Source organism: Manis pentadactyla, chromosome 4, assembly GCF_030020395.1.
Source record: "Manis pentadactyla isolate mManPen7 chromosome 4, mManPen7.hap1, whole genome shotgun sequence".
Lineage (NCBI taxonomy): Eukaryota > Metazoa > Chordata > Mammalia > Pholidota > Manidae > Manis > Manis pentadactyla.
The window spans coordinates 177194372-177218198 of NC_080022.1; the positions used below are offsets into that span (position 1 = coordinate 177194372).

Genomic DNA, 23827 nt, shown 5'->3' on the forward strand with positions numbered 1-23827 from the left:
CTTTATTAATGGCTGAAGAATTTAATTTTTATGGTAATTAAAAGTTTTCATGTGACGATTTTGGAAAAATACTTTGATTAGACCAAGCTATTCAGTAATATTTTAGAAATAATAAGGACTTAATAAAAAATAACCTTATATGGAGAAACAGGAGGAGCCAAGATGGTGGCGTGAGTAGGGCAGCGGAAATCTCCTCCCAAAACCATATATATTTTTGAAAATACAATAAATACAACTATGCCTAACAGAGAGACCTGAAGATACAGTACAACAGCCAGGCGACACCTACATCTGCAAGAACTCAGCATCTCACAAAGGGGGTGAGATACAAAGCCGCAACCCGGCGGGACTCAAGCACTCCCCCCATCCCAGCTCACTGGCGGGAGGAAAAGAATCAGACCAGGGAGGGAGTGGAAGCACAGGACTGCTAAATAATCAGCCCTAGTAATCTGCACTGGGAGCACAGACACATATTGCATGGTGTACTGGATATTAGAGAAACAGAAAAGTAAAATCTGCGAGCAGGTCCCCACAGCCGGCTCCCTTGGGACAAAAGAAAAGCGAGTGCTTTTTGAAAGTCTTAAAGGGACAGGGCTGAACAGCTGGACGGAATTGTCCCAGCACACTCTGCTCAGCAGACTGGGAATCCTAAGGAACTTCAGGTGCCCTAAACCTCTGGGTGGCAACGCAGCTCTGAAGCCCCTCACAGCGATAAGCAGCCTATTTGTCCCCGCCACAGCGGTGGAGCAGCTGGAGAGCTGCCGCACCCACAGCAACCGCCCAGAGTCACCTCCCAGCATATAGCTACCTGGGCCAGACCCAGAGGCTGCCGCCGGCGTGCAGCACCCAGCACAGACAGGAGGCCAGGGCAAGGCATGAAGGGGTGTTGTTCTCACAGGAGAGCACACCTGTAGCGCCTGCCACTCCCTGCAGGGCTCTGGGCTACCCTGAGGGCTGTCCAGCCCACAGCAGCTCAGGGGATTAACGTAGAGGGTGCTCCCGGTGTGTGGGTAACTGATACAGGCAGTGGAGAAGGGCAAGGCGACCACCAAGCAAGAAGAGACTTTGTTCTCCACACGCCACCTGCCTACGACTAACTACCTCTATCACCATGAAAAGGCAGAAGAATTTGGTCCAGTCCAGAATCATCCAGACAACCCCCGAGAGAGGGCCTGGGGAGATAGATATAACCAATCTTCCTGAAAAAGAATTCAAAATAAAGGTCATAACCATGCTGATGGACCTGCAGAGAAATATGCAAGAACTAAGGGATGAAGTCAGGAGGGAGATTACAGAAATGAAACAATCTCTGGAAGGACTTAAGAGCAGACTGGATGAGGTGCAAGAGACTGTTAATGGAACAGAAATCAGAGAACAGGAATACAGATAAGCTGAGGCAGAGAGAGATAAAAGGATCTCCAGGAATGAAAGAATATTAAGAGAACTGTGTGACCAATCCAAATGGAACAATATTCACATTATAGTGGTACCAGAAGAAGAAGAGAGAGAAAACGGGATAGAAAGTCTTTGAAGAAATAATTGCTGAAAACTTCCCCAAACTGGGGGAGGAAATAGGCTCTCAGACCATGGAAACCCACAGATCTCCCAACACAAGGGACCCACGAAGGAGAACACTAAGACATATAATAATTAAAATGGCAAAGATCAAAGACAAGGACAGAGTATTAAAGGCAGCCAGAGAGAGAAAAAAGGTCACCTACAAAGGAAAACCCATCAGGCTACCATCAGACTTCTCAACAGAAACCTTACAGGCCAGAAGAGATGGCATGATATATTTAATGCAGTGAAACAGAAGGGCCTTAACTTGCTGCACTGATGGACAGTGACTCCATTGGGGTATGGGTGGGACTTGATAATATGGGTAAATGTTGTAACCACATTGTCTTTTCATGTGAAACTTTCATAAGAGTGTATATCAATCATACCTTAATAAAAAAAAAAGATACAATGTAGAGAGTTTGTGGGTGTTAAATTCCCTCAACTTTTGATTGTCTGTAAATCGTTTGAATCACTCCTTCAAATTTAAATTATAATCTTTCTGGGTAGAAAAAAAAAGAAACTGAAGGGCCTTGAACCAACAGTACTCTATCCAGCACGATTATCATTTAAATATGAAGGAGGGATTAAACAATTCCCAGACAAGCAAAAGTTGAGGAAATTTGCCTCCCACAACCCACCTGTACAGGATATTTTAAAGGGACTGCTCTAGATGGAAGCACTCCTAAGGCTAAATGGATGTCACCAGAGAAAATAAAATCACACCAAAGAAAGCAGACCAACCAAATACTAACTAAAGTCAAAAAATAAAATCAACTATTCACAAAAGCAGTCAAAGGAAACACAAAAGAGTACAGAATAAAACACCTAACATATAAAGAATGGAGGAGGAGGCATAAGAAAGGAGAGAAATAAAGAATCATCACACTGTGTTTATAATAGCTTAATAAGCAAGTTAAGTTAGATGGTTAGATAGTAAAGAAGCTACCCCTGAACCCTTGGTAACCACGAATCTAAAGCCTGCAATGGCAATAAATACATATCTTTCAGTAATCACCCTAAATGTAAATGGTCTGAATGCACCAATCAAAAGACACAGAGTAATAGAATGGATAAAAAAGCAAGACCCATCTATATGCTGCTTACAAGAGACTCACCTCAAACCCAAAGACATACACAGACTAAAAGTCAAGGGATGGAAAAAGATATTTCATGCAAACAACAGGGAGAAAAAAGCAGGTGTTGCAGTACTTGTATCAGACAAAATAGACTTCAAAATAAAGAAAGTAACGAGATAAAGAAGGACATTACATAATGATAAAGGGCTCAGTCCAACAAGAGGATATAACCATTATAAATCTATATGCACCCAATATAGGAGCATGACATATGTGAAACAAATACTAACAGAGTTAAAGGAGGAAATAGAATGCAATGCATTCATTCTAGGAGACTTGAACACACCACTCACTCCAAAGGACAGATCCACCAGACAGAAAATAAGTAAGGACACAGAGGCACTGAAGAACACACTAGAACAGATGGACCTAATAGACATCTACAGAACTCTACACCCAAAAGTAGCAGTATATACATTCTTCTCAAGTGCACATGGAACATTTTCCAGATTAGACCACATACTAGGCCACAAAAAGAGCCTCAGTAAATTCAAAAAGATTGAAATTCTACCAACGAACTTCTCAGATCACAAAGGTATAAAACTGGAAATAACTTGTACAAAGAAAACAAACAGGCTCACAAACACATAGAGGCTTAACAACATGCTCCTAAATAATCAATGGATCAGTGACCAAATTAAAATAGAGATCAAGCAATATATGGAGACAAATGACAACAACAGTGCAAAGCCCCAACTTCTGTGGGACACAGCAAAGGCAATTCTAAGAGGAAAGTATATAGCAATCCATGCTTATTTAAAGAAGGAAGAACAATCCCAAATGAATAGCCTAAAGTCACAATTATTGGAACTGGAAAAAGAAGAACAAATGAGGCCCAAAGTTAGCAGAAGGAGGGACATAATAAAGACTAGAGAAGAAATAAATAAAATTGAGAAGAATAAAATAATAGAAAATAATCAATGAAACCAAGAGCTGGTTCTTTGAGAAAATAAACAAAATAGATAAGCCCCTAGCCAGACTTACTAAGAGAAAACGAGAATCTACACACATCAGCAGAATCAGAAATGAGAAAGGAAAAATTATGACAGACCCCACAGAAATACAAAGAATTATTAGAGAATACTATGAGAATCTATATGCTAAGAAGCTGGAAAATGTAGAAGAAACGGACAACTTCCTAGAAAAATACAACCTTCCAAGACTGGCCAAGGAAGAAACAGAAAATCTAAACAGACCAATTACCAGCAATGAAATTGAATCAGTAATCAAAAAACTACCCAAGAACAACACTCCCGGGCTAGATGGATTCACTGCTGATTTTTATCAGACATATCAGACATAGAGAAGACATAATACCCATTCTCCTTAAGTTTTCAAAAAAACAGAAGAGGAGGGAATACTTCCAAACTCATTTTATGAAGCCAGGAAGCATCACTCCAATACCAAAACCAGGCAAAGATCCCACCATAAAAAGAAAATTACAAACCAGTATCCTTGATGCACATAGATGCAAAAATACTCAACAAAATATTAGCAAACCAAATTCAAAAATACATCAAGAGGATCATATACAATGATCAAGTAGTATTCATCTCAGGGATGCAAGGATGGTACAACATTCGAAAATCCATCAACACCATCCACCACATCAACGAAAAGAACAAAAACCACGTGATCATCTCCAGAGATGCTGAAAAAGCATTCAACAAAATTCAACATCCACTCATGATAAAACTCTCAACAAAATAAGTATAGAGGGCAAGTACCTCAACATAATAAAGGCCATATATGATAAACCCACAGCCAACATCATACTAAACAGCAAGAAGCTGAAAGCTTTTCCTCTAAGATCGGGAACAAGACAAGGATGCCCACTCTCCCCACTGTTATTCAACATAGTACTGGAGGTCTTAGCTACGGCAATCACACAGCACAGGGAAATACAAGGCGTCCCGATTGGTAAAGAAGAAGTCAAACTGTCACTATTTGCAGATGACAAGATATTGTACATAAAAATCCCTAAAGACTCCACTCCAAAACTACTAGAACTAATATTGGAATTCAGCAAAGTTGCAGGATACAAAATTAATACACAGAAATCTGTGGCTTTCCTATACACTAATGATGAACTAGCGGAAAGAGAAATCAGGAAAAAATTCCATTCACAATAGCGTCAAAAAGAATAAAATACCTAGGAATAAACCTAACCAAGGAAGTGAAAGACCTGTACCCTGAAAACTACAAGACACACTTAAGAGAAAGTAAAGAGGACACCAACAAATGGAAACTCATCCCATGCTTTTGGCTAGGAAGAATTAATATTGTCAAAATGGCTATCCTTCCTAAAGCAATCTACAGATTCAATGCAATCCCTATCAAAATACCAACAGCATTCTTCAACGAAGTGGAACAAATGGTTTTAAAATTAATATGGAACCACGAAAGACCCCAAATAGCCAAAGCAATCCTGAGAAGGAAGAATAAAGTGGGGGGGGATCTCGCTTCCCAACTTCAAGCTCTACTACAACGCTACAATAATGAAGACAGTTTGGTACTGGCACAAGAACAGAGCCACAGACCAGTGAACAGAATAGAGAGTCCAGATATTAACCCAAACATATATGGTCAATTAATATATGATAAAGGAGCCATGGACATACAGTGGGGGAAATGACAGCCTCTTCAACAGCTGGTGTTGGAAAACTGGACAGGTACATGCAAGAGAATGAAACTGGATCATTGTCTAACCCCATACCCAAAAGTAAATTCAAAATGGGTCAAAGACCTGAATGTAATTCATGAAACCATAAAACTCTTAGAAAAAACCACATGCAAAAATCTCTTAGACATAAACATGAGCAACTTCTTCATGAACATATCTCCCTGGGCAAGGGAAACAAAAGCAAAAATGAACAAGTCAGACTATATCAAGCTGAAAAGCTTCTGTACAGCAAAGGACACCACCAATAGAGCAAAAAGGCATCCTACAGTATGGGAGATATATTCATAAATGACACATCCACTGAAGAGCTCATGCACCTCAACAAACAAAAAGCAAATAATCCAAGTAAAAAATGGGAAGAGATCTGAACAGACACTTCTCCAAAGAAGAAATTTAAATGGCCAACAGACACATGAAAAGATGCTCCACATCGCTAGTTATCAGAGAAATGCAAATTAAAACCACAATGAGATATCACCTCACCCCAGTAAGGATTATCACCATCCACAAGACAAACAACAACAAAAGTTGGCGAGGATGTGGAGAAAGGGGACCCATCCTACACTGCTGGTGGGAATGTAAATTAGTTTAACCACTGTGGAAAGCAGTATGGAGGTTCCTCAAAAAACTAAAAGAAGAAATACCATTTGACCCCGGAATTCCACTCATAGGAATTTACCCTAAGAATGCAGGAGCCTAATTGAAAAAGACATATGCACTCCTATGCTTATTGTAGCACTATTTACGATAGCCAAGAAATGGAAGCAAGCTAAGTGTCCATCAGTAGATGAATGGATAAAGAAGATGTGGTACATATTATACACAATGGAATATTATTCAGCCATAAGAAGAAAACAGATCCTACCATTTGCAACAACATGGATGAAGCTAGAGGGCATTATACTCAGTGAAATAAGCCAGGTGGAGAAAGACAAGTATCAAATGATTTCATTCATCTGTGGAGTATAAGAACAAAGAAAAAAATGGAAGGAACAAAACAGCAGCAGACTCACAGAATCCAAGAATGGCCTAACAGTTACCAAAGAGAAAGGGACTGGAGAGGGTGGGTGGGAAGGGAGAAATAGTGGGGAAAGGGGGCATTTCTATTAGCAGCCATAATGTAGAGGGGGGCACAGGGAGGGCTGTACAATACAGAGAAGACAAGTAGTGATTCTGTAGCATCTTACTATGCTAATGGACAGTGACTGTATTGGGGTATGTGGGGGGGACTTGGTGAAGGGGGGAGCCTAGTAAACATATTATTCCTAATGTAATTGTAGATTAATGATACCAAAAAAAACCCAACCTTGTATGGTCATGTTACTGAAAAAATACATTATAATACTCAACATCTACTCAACAATATTTTAAAGCTTGTTTTAGATGACCTAATTACAGGTAATCTTTACAGAAAGGGGAATTGCATTTTAATTGTTGATCCTCTCTATTTGATAGCCAGAGACTGTCGAGCTCTAACAGACAAATTTTGTTGAAACAGTTCATTTAATATTCTAATATCACTCTGTTTCTGGTCTAAAACGTTTCAAGTATGACATGTTTCAAGTGTTAGAAAATATTACAAACAACTTAAGAATGAGAAGGGGTAGAAACAAATGCAGCAACACAGCTAATGTGTCCTCCTTTGCAAATCCCAGTGGATAGGGAGGAACAATTCAGTTTGGGAACAGTTGTGTGTTCACAGGAGAATCTCGAAGATAGTTTGTGGGAAGAGAATTTATCTGCAAGGAATTCTAACTCTTTACCAGTTGCTCTAGATTGGATTGTATTTTTAATGTCATCTCTTTTGGCAAGTTCAAGTATTTATAGCTAAGGCAAATTTAATAATACACAAGGTCGTATTTTGTTTTCTTTCAAGCTTTTTCAAGATACTACAGATGATAAGGGACCAGGTGAGCAGTATTGCAATTTAATTTTGTTTCATGATACAATAACGAGAGTTTTTATATCTGGAATTGTTGATTATTGCTTTGCTATACTTCTAAATGTGGGATCCTACAAGACATAAATCGAATTGCATTTAAAGGCAATAGCTGGAAAAAGTACATCAGTACTGCTTCTTGTTAAAAAAAGAGAGGGAGAAAAAACCATAATTTTGAAGCAATAAAATAAAATTCAGCAAATACCTTATATGAAAACAAAGATGATGAGAGGTATTTGTAAAATATCACATGACTTAATGCTTTTTAAACAGGACATGATCCCTTAAGATTGAAATATTCTTAGATTTTTTTCATTCCCTAGAAACATTAGCTTTTCACAACCAATTTCTTAAATTTCAGTTACTGAAAAGGAACTAGGATATTTCCTTAGCAATTCTCAATACTGCTTTATAAATTTGAGAAGGGAAAGGTAAAATCTCGGAAACTCTTATGGAGAGACTGTGCTCAATACTTTATATATTAACAATCCTTACCACAATCTTATCAAGTATCTACTCTCAACTCCATTTTATATGGCAGGAAGCAGTCTGAGCAAATGCAGGTAGTCTAGACCTTAAGAAGGACTGTCGTTTTTCTTCAAAGCATTTTACTTGCATTGTTATCACTTGCTCCTTACAATAGATTTATACACGTTTCTGTTTTACAGATGACCACACTGAGGGGCCAGAGAGAGAAAGTGATTGCCAAGGTCATATTTGAATAGTTTTAGGAATAGTAAGATCTGAGGGAGATGTGGGCTTACCATGGAATTTTATAAGATGTTCAATGACAGTCTTAATGATACTCATGGAGTTATTCGCTTATTGGAATCCAGTGACAGTTGAGTAGATGTGATCTGTAAATGTGGATTAAGGAGACAACAGTTGGTCCAAACTAAAAGTAACTGAATAAAACACAGAAAGACTGGAACTTTCAGTTTAGCAATCTGATTGAATAAAGAATACATACATAAAGATGTTTATTGCAGTGTTATTTTTAATAGTTAAAAATTGGAATTGTTCTGGATCAAGGGGATAGCTGAATAAATTGATATATCTACTTGATGAAACTTCATATAGGCAATAATATAAGCACTAATAACACGGAAAATATTGAATGTACCCAGGGGAAATAAAACAGAATACAACAGTTACATTTACATCAGTTACAATCATGTAAAATTAAGTGAATGTTGATAAAACTTGGAAGAGAACATGAATAAATGAAAACTGTTCAGTTGAGTGGTGAGCTTATGGTGATCTTTTAAGCAGAATTTTATTGGTGTTGTTATAATGTTATTTGTGTCATGAAAACATTGAACAGTATAATGAAAGGCTGTGTTCAGTATGACCAGAATATTTTTTGAACAGATCCAATGGATTTTAAGTATGCAATATAGTAAACTGATATTTAGGAGAAACATTTATTTGGAAATAATTATAAAAAAATGCAGTTTCCAAAACCTTTTCTTTCATCAAATTATTATCTTACAAAGGAAGCTAAAATTATACAAACTAAAAATAGAATTTTGGACTTAGCAGTAAGGAGGATACAGAGTAGTTCCCTAGTTGAACCATTAGCAGTTGCCATGAGAAATCATCTCAGATGACATGGCATAAAAGTGATATATTCTGTATTGTTAAAAATATGTACTCTTTGTGATTATATTAAATTAATCTGTAAACACTTGTAGCATTTGACCATTTGATGATTGGGTCCTTAGTGAATCTTGTTGGTTTTGAAAAAGGCTAATTGTTAATTGTTTAGGAATTTCAAATGGTGAGATTTGTGGTTTCTATTTTTAGGTATTTTAATAGTATGGGATCTCTTGTGTCACTGTGAAAAATGTGAGAACTTTATTCAATGAATATCTCTGCAGTTTAAAAGCCCTCGTTTCTCAGAAATCATAGGTTGAACAGTATTTTTCACTGGAGATCTTTAAGACTATTTCTCCTTGCTGTGATTTTGGTGTGATCCTGTTCTGGCTGTAGGCTGTAGTGGGTTAGGTTGCCCCATGCTTTTTCTTGTCTTCATGGATGTCGTGGACAGAACTGAAACATCACTGTTTTCCTCTAATAAGTCATACTTGTGATAGTGTGCTAATATTACAATTAAGAAAAATGCATATTGAATGTCATGAGGTTAATGGTGGCTTTCTCTCACGACAGTGCTGGGAGAAGGACTGGCCAAGGGAGATGGGGCATTTCAGGCGGTGCTTTGCTGCATGCAGCTGAAAGGAAAGCTCCAACCTGTAGCCAACATTCTTGCCAAGTCACTGACAGGAGAGTCCCTGGTACGTTGTGAGCTCTAATTTTGAATGTGTACAGAAGGGATTCATTAATTTGACTTTGTTGGCATATTGTAGGGAAAAATAGTGTGCATTTGTCCTCTTATTTCTTCCTATCAGAAATGAAAGTGCATGAATATTTTGAGAGACTCATTTCTCTACAACGAACTGATGTTTAGTCATTGGATTCTTGTAGTTTGTGATATGTAGGGACTGCAGGTACTTTTTAAAACTTTAAAAATATAGGATAACTGAAGGATTTTATTTAAAGATACAATTGAACAGACCTTGGAAACATTTTTTGAGTTAAAAAATACTCTTGTGGACATATGATTGTTTAGGGTTCTCAACAATTAAACCGTTTATTTTATAAAATGCTTGAATTTATCTAACCTAAGCAATAATTACCTTTATTTCTGAAGGTGGTGTGTCTGTAAGTTAATATTCATGACCACTCTGATGGAGCTGTCTAATTGTATTCAGACTTGGGGATCAATTTTTTTTTTTTAATGTAGCATTTGATTTTCTAGAATTTTGTCTGCTTTTTGGCTGAGATCATCAAAAGGCTACATTTTGGAACATTAGAGTTGTCAATCTGTACTTTTGGAAGAAAAGAGATATAACTTTTCACCATTTGGTAATTGTCATGAAATTTGCTGATATTTTTTCAGGAGTCATAATGAAAAATAATGAAGGCAAGAAAGTATATGTATATTTTGCTATACAGCATGAATTCCCATACCTTATTTATTCTTCTGAATTGATATGAATTGTGAAAATCTGGAGCAAAGTTATGTTTTCACTGCAAATGAATATATTTGGTCAAAAAAACATTAGGAAAGTACTTGGTATACTTCTGAGTTTAATGTAATTACCCATCTCAGAGGATAATTTAGCTAATTTCTAAGGAATTAGTATGCAGTGAATTGTTTAGTTGGTTTAGCAATGTTTTTTGATTTAATAGTAGTTCACAAATGGATAAACTAAGATGTATTATGAATACAGCAAAATTGTATAGCTGTTTAGTAAAGAATATATCCCTTCTTTATTAATAAGATAATTCTGTCCTTAAGGAACATTTCTATGTAAAGCATTTTACACAGTTTTACCTGTTGAGTTTTGAAACTTAAAACTAGAAAGAAGTAATTTGCTTTTAAAGCTTAAGAGAAATTTGAATTTCAGAAGAGTGAATATTTTGTATGTTTTCCTTGAGCAGCTTTACAAATTTGCTATCTTTAAAGTGGTGTGATCATTTTGTGTGAATCTGAGTCATGGGTAACTGACGTTACCATTTTGCAAATAAAAGCCCATTAGTTTTAGGAAAAAAGATAGTTAAAAAAAAGTTCAGGTTTATTTTTCTCTTCACTTACCTATCTTGCTCTTCAGTGATACCTGTTGTGAATGTTTTATTGAACTGATTTTTTAAACTCCTAATGAAGGTAAATACAGTGTTTTTAGGGCATACTGTAGATGTTGTCCTGTTAATCTCTTAAATTTTCCTTATAGATAATTAGCTCTATTATCACCATTAGTGGTAGTGGGGATAGGAGATGAAGGTAGCATGGTTGTTTTTTTACAGATAAACCTTAGAAGTGGCTGAGGAATTAAGTCCCCATAGTAAAGAACTAATATGCAAATTGGTTTTTCCCTTTTCATTCACCTTTTCAGAATGGGATGGTAACAAAAGATTTGACAAGACTAAAAACACTTCTCACAGAAACAGAGGTAAGACTATTTCAGTGGCTCTCTTTGGAAAGAGTTTAACTCAATCTGGCTAGTAAGTGTTCTGTATGAAAATTTGGAAAATCATTGGGCATCCTCCAAGAAAGCAAGGCTGTAAAGGTGGGCTAGTGGAACCTTCCAATCTTTTCCTGTAGTCCAGCTTGGTCCTATCTTAGGAACTTTGCTTTTCTCATGTGTCCTCTGCATCCCAGGTCTTTTGTTCTGTTCCTAATTCTTGTTAGCTGTCTCTGGCCAACAAGTGGGGAGATGATTAGGAAATACTAGTGTTCAACTACATCTGGTTGTTAGGAAGTACTGTCATTGAAGATACTCCTTAACCCTTTTGTGTTTTTATGTGCAACTAAAAAAAGTCTGTGATTTAAGGGTTGCTCTTAGTGGATGGGTTTAGGAAATGGAAATAATGTGTATCAGGGTAAATGGTGAACAAAAATATGCTCTTGTGAAGCACTTTAAGCACTTGAATGACACATGGAAGCCCAGGGACAGCAATGGTATGTAAAAGGCTCAAAGCATTCTACGTATCAAATTTCTATTCCTTATACAAGCTTATAAAAGTGTTCTTATTTAGATGTCTCATTTTTAAAACAGCCATTTTTGGCAGCTTTTATCATAAATGGAAGCCCATGTAAAGTAACTGATTGGCTTATTTATTCAAAAATTGGCATCTGCTGTGTGCTGGGTCCTTGCCTGGTGCGGGGAGTACAGCACTGACCAAGACCCTTCTTCTCTGGGGGGCTGAAGTCTGGGGAAGAGGTAGGCATAAATATGTCAATTAAACAACTAAAAGTGTGATTCACATAGAGGTTAGGTAGTATAAGGGACAAGAATGAGCTTTCTGTGATGGAAAAATAACTGGATTGGGTGGTCAGGGGATGGGACAGGTAAACGAAGAGCTGGGGGTTAAGAAGGTGCAGTCTCATGGAGAATGAGCTGGAGGGTGCTCTGGACAGGTGGAGAGGACCCTGGCTGTTAACCTTGACCTCCTGTAATTACTTTCCCTTCCAAATCTGATAATGTATCACAGTTCCTATCAACAAAAAGTAAGCAAAGAAGATGGTCACCATGATTTACATAAGCTGGATGAAGATACTGTTTGTTTTGCCACAAGTATATGGGCTTTAAAAATATATATCATGTTCTTTGTCTTATGTTATCTTACTGTGAATTAACTGAGAATCAGTAAGCTCTAATTAACTACAAAGCCATTTTTTTTCTTGGATATATATAGTCTTTTAATTTCTAAGGAGTAAAAGAAGACAATTACAAATGTTTTAGACTTCTAAAATGTGAATGTAAAATAAGATGACCTTTCATTTTATTAAGATTTTTGGCTTGGCCTTATTGAATGACCAACTTTACATCTGATAGTCACACAAAAATATACATTGCAAACTTTGATGTTTAATGTTTATAATCCTGTTGTATGAAAAGCCACAACTATCATTTAAGTCTTATTTTGTGACTATACTTTTGGAAGAGGTGGCTTAAGTTTTGCTTATCGTTTCTTTTCTGTGTGACTAAAGTAGTATTCTTTTTTGGTTAGTGAACTGATACTATTGAAAATAAAAATCCACGTTGAAAATGCTGACAAACAATGCTACCCTTATTTATTATTGCCCATGACATTAAAAAATGTGACAATTTGTTATTTAAAGATTGGGCTGAGCTGGTATTTAACTTGTTAATACTTGTGGATAAGAATAAAGACATGGAACTAAACGCTGACTAATGGAAACAAGAACACTACATGCTCTTTAGTAAAACTTAAAGTATCAAATCACTAGATTTATTTGCAAATTTATAGAAGTTCTAGCAATATGAAATTGGCTGCTTTCCCTGAAGGCATCAGTAAAAACTGAAGATCTAAGCTAATGAATGTTGCTCTTCAGTTTTAGGGTCTGAGCATATGTTTAAATAAAACTAAACTCAGTATCTTGGAAACTAAAACCCATGGTAGCCAAATGCCCAGCTGAAGCCCAGCTTCTGATTTATACCAGCCCTTCGGATGAGGATGTGCTCCTCGCTGACCCCCCAGGCTGAGAACCGCAGTGTCAGCACAGGCACTCGCTGCCCATTGGCCAATCGCTGCAGATGCTCGCTTGTGGAACACACCATGGGTTTTTCCCTTCTAACAAATATAAATGATTTTGGCTTTATTTTATGACCAAAACATTTTATTCCCATTTTCTTGCATATTTGTTTAATTAATTTTGATAGAATTTTTAGATGAAATACTTTAAATTCATACTTGGTGTGAATTTTTAGCTTTTATTTTTGTAAATTTTATATAGGTAGAATCATATTTTAAGGGCCAGTGTGGGACTATGGCGCCTACTCTTCACTTGTAAAATTTAAAGAGATCTTTTCACATATCTTGTATGAGCATAGAACCCTTGTCACATGAGCAGTTACTCCTCATTGATTTGTTAGCTTGTGTAGTCTTATATTCAATCCTCATTTTACAGAAAGAATGGGCTGTGTTTAAAAACTTACTAGTAATTTTTAAAATACAATGATTTCATTCCAACCCAGTCTAAAAAGTCCAGTTTAACAATGACACATAAATTATAGTGATACCATTGTTTCAGTTATGCCCACTTAGCATTTGTGACATTATTTCTATGGTTCGGGACATTCCAAATTTCATTTTAGGGTACTGTTTCCTCCTTCTGATTCAGTTCATTATTTGTGGAGCACCTGTGCTGTTCAAGATGCTGTGGGTTTTACAAAGTTGAGATTCCTAGGAAAAAATCCGGTGGGCTGGTCTGAGATACATACAGCTAATGTACCTGTAGAGCAGCCTGTGTTCATTAAGGGATGTAATGGAAGTAAAAGCTGGGGAACGAATGATTCACACTCTTTGGGGAGACCAGGGAGGCAGGAATGTGGGAACTGAGGTTATATAGGATGGGCAGCTAAGTGAAAACTCAAGAGATGACTTGGTACAGGGTAAGGTTGGCAGTCAGTTGGTTCAGGGGTAGAAGAGACAAGTAGTGATGACAAGTAGTAATGAGTAGGGAGTATGAGGCATTCGAGACTGGCTTGGGCAAGATTTGGAGAATCCTTGGAGCAGGGCAGAAGAGGGAGTTCAAGATGGCTTTCAGAATTTCAGTCTGTCTCACTTTGGGGAAGATGAATTCATTAACTGGAGATAAGGAGCTCTGAAGGAGGATGAGATTTGGGGTAAAGTCGATGAATTTTGTTTTGACTTACTGTCATTGAGGTGCTTGGGTGCTTCCATCCATCCATCCATCCACCCACCCATCCAGCATTTACTGGGCACCATTATGTGCCAGATTCTCTGTGAGGTATGGGAATACAGGAAAGGCACTTGCAGATTGTTGACAGAGGATCTGTAGATGGCTGACACTGATCCAGCATGTAAAATGCTATACCGTAGTTAAGAAAAAGTGCTGAGGCAGGCACTCCATTCAAATTGTGAGTGTGGAACTTAAAGTTGGAGCCAGAGGGGCAGGTTGGGGATTCATCTGCACGAAGGGAGTCAAGAAATCCAGGAAGTCAGAGTGAGTGGGTCCCCAGCCGTGGGCTCCACTGTGGGAGAAGACCTCGTCCCAGAGTGAGGGGGACTTGGCAGGATGTGCTCCCAGCTTCCCCGGTGGTGGCACTCCACTAGATGCAGGAGAATGTGCCTTGCTAGCTAGCCGTTCTCTAGATGTTGGGAAGATGAGAGTGAAATGAATGAATGGATGGAAAGTACAATGCTATGGGGCTCAGGATTGGGGACTTAGACTTCTCTTCCTTTGGTACCAGGTAATTTTTATGTAAGGGATCAGTTTCCTTAAAGATGGCCACACAAGTACTTATTTTCTGTATTTAAATATAGTTTAACATAGAGCAAACAGCAAAAATATCATTTGCAATATTAATGCTTATTAAGAATTTCTGAGTATTCAAACTCAACCTTTTAAAAAATGTTGAAAATGTCCAAGTTTAATTCAATATCAACTGGTCATTTCTTATTATAAAAATGTCTTTCATTTGGAAAATTGCAGACAGCAACTAGTAACATCCTCTCTGGATATCATGTGGAAGACTTAGAAGAGGGTAAGTACCAAATTCCATGTAACTTTTGGTAGCTGTAGTTCTGGGCATTGCTTTTTTATTGATTATTGGGAAGAAATTTACAGTATATGTAAGTGGATGTGTAGGCAAAAATATAAATTAATTTTAAGAATAGGTTGGGGATGTAGACAATTTTTTCACTGGCCCCTTTTGATAGAATAATGGAATAGTGGAGGTAGGAGTAACTCCAGAGGTCCTCTATTTCATTTTTCCTGCCTCCATGTAGTTCTGAATTTAAATCTCATTATTAGCAGTCTAGAGTTGCTGAATTCTACATTGTGAGGGAGGTCTTTTAGTCTGTCTCTCTCTCCAGGCTAGTGTAATACCACTTTTTGGAAGTTCTGATCTGTAAGCTGAGTTGTTCCTTCCGCAGATAAACTCCATGATTTTCTCTTCTCTTACCGGAGGAAAGGGAAGAGAGACCAGCATTTGTTGGACACTTGCTAGCTACCGTGTATTGTGGTAGTTAGTGGCTTTCACAAAGACGTGTACTGGCTTCTCAGCCCTGGTCATCTTTGTAATAGGTGATGAAACTGGCATTTATTGAGGTGTAGTAATTTTTCCAATCACACAGCTATACAGCCTTAAACTCAACTTGGCTGAATGTCTTTTGTTTTTTTGATGGGGGCATGTGACTTGTGAGGAAATAGAGAAAGGCCATAATGTTCTTGAAAACTTGTCACTGCCCAGCCTCTGTAGCCGTAGCCTTTTCTTTTGTAAACCCTATTTTCCTTGGTTTATTTGGAACATTTTATGTAAATGAATCAAAGCTTATTGTAGTCAGAAACAAACAAATGTTATTTTTTTTAGCTCCTATCTCAGAATTCAATTTTTTGAACTTTATTTCAGTTGTAAAGAAGGATTACTCTATACACTGACTTATGTCAGACAGATCCTAAGAAACGTGGATGGAATTTCTTCTCATTCATTATGCCATAATGGAATTATTTTATAAAATCTCCTTCCAGGATATGATAATTTTGTCATTCCTGAAGTAATTCCTGATAGAGAAATTTCATAGTTAAAAATGACAGGCATGCCCTCATCCTCCCTTTAGTTGTTTGGGATGAGACTGACCTGGAAATAGGCCCACCAGTTGCTCGGATAGAGAGATAGGGTCATCGGCTTCACTCAGCTGCTGGGGAACAGCTTTTTCAGTGATTTGTTTCCTATGGTTAATTGATCTAACTCATTTGATTGGTAGATTACTTTTTCGGTAGAGGCAAGTATGTCATGTCCTTTTTACATCATCTGGGATGATGTTGCTGGAGAGTTTAAAGTGTTTCTTACACGTTAAAATACCAGAATTATTAGCAAGCTTCAAATGATAAGACTATATCCTGATTACTCTCTAGGATCTTGTAATGGTTGGCATTTCCGCCCACCACCTAGGGGAATCACAAGCAGCGAGGAATATACTTTGTGTAAAAGGTAACGTGAATTTTTTTTTTAAACCAATGACATGTCTTTATTCAAAGGATAGTTAATTTTCCTTCACGTTTGAAAAGTAGTAGTTCAAACAATATGTGAAGGAAGAAATATGATTGATAATGATTGAATATAAGAGTAAGATGGTTTATTTTCAATTTGAAACAGAAGCCATAATGGTCATTGTTATTAAATAATAAAAGTCATATCGATGAGCCTTCTTTTAATGACAAATGACAATGATCTGGATGGAGATTGTTAAGATTTTGTTTAGAGATTTTTTAAAATACCAGTTGGATTATTATGACTGAATTTAATTTTTGGTCTCCTGTTTATGTGAAATTTACTGAAGTTACAGTGATTGAAATTGAAATTACATAAATCGAAATACAGCATAAAAGATGAAAAAATGTTAAATTATTTTAATAAATTTTCTTAAAAAAAGAAAACCATGTAATCTTTATATAGGATTTATGAGTAATTTTTATTTGAAGAGATAACCTTTCAAAGTTTAATAATTATGTATTAAGATAGAGAGTTATTAAAGTCACATTTAGATAAGTGACCTCTTTGGTTCTTTTTATAAGAACTTGTAACTAGTGGGATTTTAGTTATGAAGTCTCATTACTCTAGATTGCTTTTGATAGTGAACGATATTTGATGTGTAGTTTTGGTGATTAAATAGGCAAGACATCCGATTTGATTTTACAGTAGAAATAAAGAAACTAAATTTGGAAATCTTGGTGGCATTGTATTTTACAAGAGGTAGAATACAGTCCTTTGTAAAGAAAATGTGAAAAATTTATAGTCCAGATAAGAATATCAGACTTTCAATTTTTAGAAAGTAATTTAAAACAAAACAATAGAAAGACAAAGAAATATTTGGCCAAGACATACTTAAGAGAAAAAAATGCATGATTTTAAATGTACCTTATGAAGCATGAAAACATAATAAATAGTATAATTTAAGTTCAAGTACTTTGTATACCATTAAGAAAAGCTTTAAATGTACTTATCTTTTCAAATAGGGTGAACCAACTGATAATTTATATTGTGCTGTGGTTCATTTTGTATTTCTTATTATCAACATTTTTCTGGTTGAAAAATTATCTTAATATAACCTCTTGTCTACATTTTGCCATTTATAGTTTAATTTTCATTTTTTTCTCTCAGAAGGCCTCTTATTAATTTTCTTATGTTTCAAATGTTTACAAACTGGTTGGACCCATAATTTTGCAGGGTGTTTAAAACTTAAAAAATAATTAATGATCAAAGTCTTGCATTTTTATCTGTTTTGACCACTGAATTGTCAGTTGCATTTTTTGAGTCATAAATATGAGAAACCACTAACTCTGTATCCTTTAAAATGAACATTTATGAATTTACGCACTGAAAAATACAATGTGACTATTGAATTAATTGTGATCTACTATAAAACTTTTTCTTAATTTATTTAAAACATCAAGCAAATTAATATACTCTAATATTTTCAGTGAAATATAGGTAATAGTAATGTAGAAAAGAGGACAGGCATTAGATTTGAAGGTGAAAAGTAGAAGCCTTACACTGATAATTTAATGATATATTGAAATTTTTTTCAGAGTCAAATTTTCAGTATGTAGAAGATTTTCTTTAGGCCATATCATTTTGGCAAGTAAGGCATACCTGTGTTTGATGAACTAATCCACTTGATGTCAGTGTTGCTTTAGGAAAATTCTGCTCTAAAAGGAATTGTCTGATAGAGTTGTTTTATCACAAAGGAAGCTACCTTTTCAATGCTGGTTTTTGTGGGTGGGTGTGGTTATGATTATGTTCTGCTTTAGCATCCCCTTATTCCAAAGAAAGAGGTCAGCAAATCTGGGGAGTTGCTGTTTTGAGTAACTGTTGTAAATGTTCTTTAAACCTCTGCTTACTCCTCTGTGCAAGACAGTGTGATAAATATGGGCTTTCAGGAGATGAAGTTTTGTTTTTGTTGTTGAGGAGTCAGAGGGCAAATGCTGGAAGTTTATCTTTTAAATGGTCCAACAAAGTATATGATAAAACAGTCTTTCCTATTCTACTTAGATTTTTAGAGCAAGGAATCTGTAGGTATGGTGCCCAGTGTACTTCAGCACATTCCCAGGAAGAACTAGCAGAATGGCAGAAAAGATATGCTTCACGGTTGATAAAATTGAAACAACAAAATGAAAATAAACAGCTCTCAGGCAGTTACATGGAAACCTTGATAGAAAAGTGGATGAATTCATTATCTCCTGAGAAAGTGGTGAGGAAAATAAACTGCATTTTTTTGTTTGTTTGTTTGTTTTAAGCAATGATTTGTTTTAGTCTTGACTTCATTGTGTCCTATATTTTGGCTTTTTCCTTATCCTTTATATGAAAAACTTGACTGTTGATAAAGTATGTTAGTAGCAAAAGTAGACCCATTTGCTAATAAACCAAAGAGCAGAGCTAAGCCATTTGTTTGGAGATTGGCAGGTGTTATGTTAACTTATTTTCATGTAGGGTGTTTTTACTGCCATTTTCTGTTGTAAATTTTCTTTTATCTTCTTTTAGCTTTATATTTTGTTACCCAACTAACTGAAAATTAATGTATAAAATACCTTGCTTTGTTAACAGTTCCATCAACATCTTTACTGTTGATATTTATTTACCATGCCAGAAGTTTTTGTTTGTGCTTTTAGGAATAAAACCATAACATTAATTCCTCTCTAATTTCAGCTTAGTGAATGTATAGAAGGAGTAAAGGTAGAGCATAACCCTGATCTGTCGGTTACTGTCAACACCAAAAAATCTCATCAGACATGGACCTTTGCTCTCACTTGTAAGGTATGAATTTTATGCTAATTAGAGAACGTAATTTTTTTTTCATTTTCCTTAAAGCTTTTTTGGACTTTTAAATCTCTGTGTTAAAGGGCATTGAAAATGTTTGAATCCAAGTACATTTTAATGTAGGTTCTATATTGTGCTAAAGTGTATATCTGTGTTTTGATCATTTAAGGTATAATTATTTTTAGATTTTTGAGATAAAATCTTTTTAGATGTTTAGATGGTTGCTTATTTATTTATTTGGTAAAGAGGTCTTTGGCATATTGTCTTCCAAATTTGGAACATAGGATGGGGTTCATGGCTTATAATTAACTATTTAAAAATTGAATTGTTTAATCTGGCAGTTCTAAGATATTTAAACAATGACAACTTGTTTTTATGTTTGATTTGATAAACTCACAAATTTTGTAAAAATGGGTTTTTAATATGAGACATTTTCAGTTTTTCCCCTCTTGAATTATAATATTCAAAGGTTAAGAATGAAGCAAAGTCAAAATTTTCTTTGAATCTGTGCAGTGGAAAAGTATTGTGTATTTTTGGTGGCATTTCTTCCACTGTCCAGCTGCATCTTGGGATGAAAAATCTGGGAATGTTTGGCTTCGGCCTTGAACCCAATCCAGTGCCTTCAGAGGTAACTGCCCTCCTATGAACACTTCCTACTTGAGGCAAAATAAAACCTTTTCAGGCCAAGGTATGGAAAGTTGGAGGTCGATGGTCATACAGGGTGATAGCTTTTGCCACAGTGAAAGATGAACATATCACAGGAAGAGCAGGGAGGCTAGTGATGTCTCATAAATACATCATTTTTAAAAATTTCAGCTTTATTGCGGTATAATTGACATTATAAAGATATCATTTTAACAGCTAACTTTTTTAATCATTCTAATTTTTTCTTAAATGGCTCATGAGCACAGTTTGTATTTTAAACAGTATCTTAGAAGCATGGGAAAGTAGAAGTTCCTTATGGAAATATTTTCATTGAAGAGCCCAATTACAATTGGATTTTTCACCCCTTTGTACTCAATGAATTATTTTAACTTCCTTGTAGCCTGCAAGAATGCTGTATCGTGTAGCATTGCTTTATGATGCTCATCGTCCTCATTTTAGTATCATTGCAATATCTGCCGGAGATAGTACTACCCAGGTATCACAAGAAGTCCCAGAAAACTGTCAAGAATGGATAGGAGGAAAGATGGTCCAAAATGGATTAGATCATTACGTGTATAAAGTCGGGATAGCATTTAACACAGAAATATTTGGAACTTTTCGCCAAACCATAGTTTTCGACTTTGGATTGGAACCAGTACTCATGCAAAGAGTAATGATTGATGCAGCTTCTACAGAAGGTAATATTTAGACTTTTTTCCCCTGATACCATGTATTAAAAGGCACTATAATAACAACATTAAAAGATATGTATTGGCCCCTAAATATTCCGTGCATAGAGAGGGAATAATAAGGAAAAACGTCCCAAGTCAATTGACTCATTAGCTGTGTAATGGAATTAGAATGGTTCACATTATACCCTTTTCTCTTTATACAGACATCAGGCAAAACATGCTTTGAGGGCCCCCAAACTTGTACGAGTAGATGATCAGGTCTGTTTTGGTCTACCAACTTCATTTTTCAAGTAAGATGGTGGTAGCGCAATAAAATCTTTCAGTATTAGTTGGGGTAGAATATAATTTTAATGGTAATTATGAACACACCTACAATGTCTATTTCCATGTCTGACTGACTGTCCAGTTAACTTTGCTGATATTAGTATATTATCTCTGAATGAAAAGTCCTAAATATAAGCTTTCATAAGTTGGTTTTGTTTATTCACTAGTATAAAGGAGACCAAGGTGCCTTTAATAGGGTCTGCTTTGTGTTCTTGGGAAGAGGTGGCTGGTTTCAACATGTAAGCCCGCACAGAAGATGATGAGTTATTTCGTATACTGTCATATTACTGTCTATACCTAAATTTTATGCCAAGATCCAGCAGGGCAAGGACAGGGCATGTTAGCCTACATTTCTTTGGGTCTTGGTTGAATTTATAGGTTCTTTATTTTATGTAATGAACACTAAATATTTATTTAACACTTCATATAGCAGAGCTGTATGAAGGCTTGCTATATTCACTATAACTAACCATATGGTGGAGAATGTTTTTCATTGTGTACCACGGTGTCCCATTTATAAGAACTGAGAAGCTTTTTTTGTGAGCAAATGCTAAGATTTTATGTTTTGGACCTAATGAAGAGGTAAACCTTGGTCTTTCTTCTTCTTTATCTGCTAGTAAGGTTAAAGCAGCATTTGTGCTCAGATCAAACAATTAGGCATTCCCTTTTTGTATATGTGCTGATATTACTCAGACTTCATTTTACCCTTATTTCTCACGTACCTGTTTTTGTTATGTTGTATTATGTTTTTGTCAACTTCTCAGTACTCTTTGAAATCTGATTATGTTAATTCCTATGGCCAAAAAGATATAGTTGACAAAAATATTTGATTTATAGTTACTACTATAGGAATTATTTGGCAAATTTTTTCTGGAAAGGGCCAGAAAGTAAATATTTCAGGTGCTGCAGGGCAGATAGTCTCTTGCAACTACTCTGCTCTCACTGTAATGAGAAGGCAGCTGTAGACAGTATGTACATGAATGGGCATGACTGTATTCCAATAAAACTTTATTTTCAAAAAGAACAGTGGGTTGAATTTGTCTTGCACGCCATGGTTTGCCTACCTCTGATTTAGTAAGTTGCTTTTAGAATCGAGTACTTAAGAACTTACTAGGAAGAATCCTTTTTAAATCATGAAGAGATTTAAATCATAAAAGAGAGACCAACGTGTATCCCCTCCTGTCAAATATAAATCTAAAAGAATATTCTTGGCTTACCGTGTGGCTTGTATTTTATGTTTACTTTTAGATTGGTGGTTTGTAACTCATGACTCATTTTCCCATAGAAATAAGTTTGTAAGTCTCGAGAATCTGTACTAGTGAATGAAAGCCTAACTTAATAATACAAAATGTTAAATGTTGCAATAAGATGTGAGAGTAAATGATACTATTAAGGCAGATAAAGAAGGTGGTCATGAGACTTACACAATGTCTGACACACAGTAGGCATTTAGTAAATTGGTATTATTTTTCCCATTAGCCGTGATTAAGATAATTTCTGGCTTTACAAATATAATGAAGAAAGCAGGAAGAGAGAGAACTTTTTAAAAAAGTGGTGACTGGGACTAGGGTACACAGAGAGGGACTCAAAAGCCAAGATAAAGACCTGAGCTGCTAAAGCACAGCACCTATGGCTCTGGGCAAGAAAATGCAGTATCATGGGTGGAAGAGAAGTTGTCCAAGGTGACTGTTTTGAGAACCCTCATGGGCTTGACAGATTGAGGTACTTGGACTACTTTTGCCTCAGCTGTGTGCACTTTTCTAGTCGGAGAAAAAGAGTGTGGACAGACTTACAAGTCAAATTGAATTGGATTTGAATTCTGATTTTCTACTAGTTATCTATGTGACCCTGGGAAGAGTACTTAACATATCTGAGTTTCATGTGGAAACACCTGTAAAGTGAGGCTAGTGATAGCTGTCTTAGAGGATTCTAGTGAGAACTAGAATAAACCTTGCACAATGTGTGACACACAGTAGGCATTTAGTAAACAGTAGCTATTATAGCTATTATTTTTACCATTAGCCATGATTAAGATAATTTCTGGCTTACAAATAGAATGAAGAAAGTATGAGGAGAAAAGAATTTTTAAGAAAATGATGACTGGGACTAGGGTGCTGGGAGATGGACTAAAAAGCCAAGAAAGACCCTAGCCGCTAAAGCATAGCACCTATGGCTCTGGGCAAGAAAATGTAATGTTGTGGGTGGAAGAGAAGTTGTCCAAGATGATTGATGTTTTGAGCATGGTAACAGGAAGAAATAGTTCCCCTTCTGATGTTTCTAATATATCAGTTTGAAAATGTAATGAATTTTGTATTTCATTTAGCTATTGTAGAGGGAATTAATACAGATAAGGATATCCTCCCATTTGGAATTAGTACTATACCTCTGCTAAGATACTATGTTCTTTTTTAGTGACTTCTTTGCAGTTTGATATCTCTGCTTGTTTTCTTTTAAACAAGTTTTCGCCTCTGAGTAGT

At 36.1% G+C, this 23827-nt stretch overlaps 1 protein-coding gene across 5 annotated transcripts in view; it reads left to right on the top strand.

Moving 5' to 3' along the window:
* Positions 1-23827, top strand: part of HELZ (helicase with zinc finger) — a 169885-nt gene that overhangs the window by 36030 nt on the left and 110028 nt on the right. For all 5 annotated transcript variants that reach the window (XM_057501628.1, XM_036899734.2, XM_036899735.2 and 2 more), the window contains 7 exons: positions 9488-9612; positions 11275-11331; positions 15363-15414; positions 16788-16863; positions 18925-19123; positions 19579-19686; positions 20735-21032. In XM_057501628.1, the coding sequence (XP_057357611.1) occupies positions 9488-9612; positions 11275-11331; positions 15363-15414; positions 16788-16863; positions 18925-19123; positions 19579-19686; positions 20735-21032 (915 nt within the window). The remainder of the gene's footprint in view (positions 1-9487; positions 9613-11274; positions 11332-15362; positions 15415-16787; positions 16864-18924; positions 19124-19578; positions 19687-20734; positions 21033-23827) is intronic.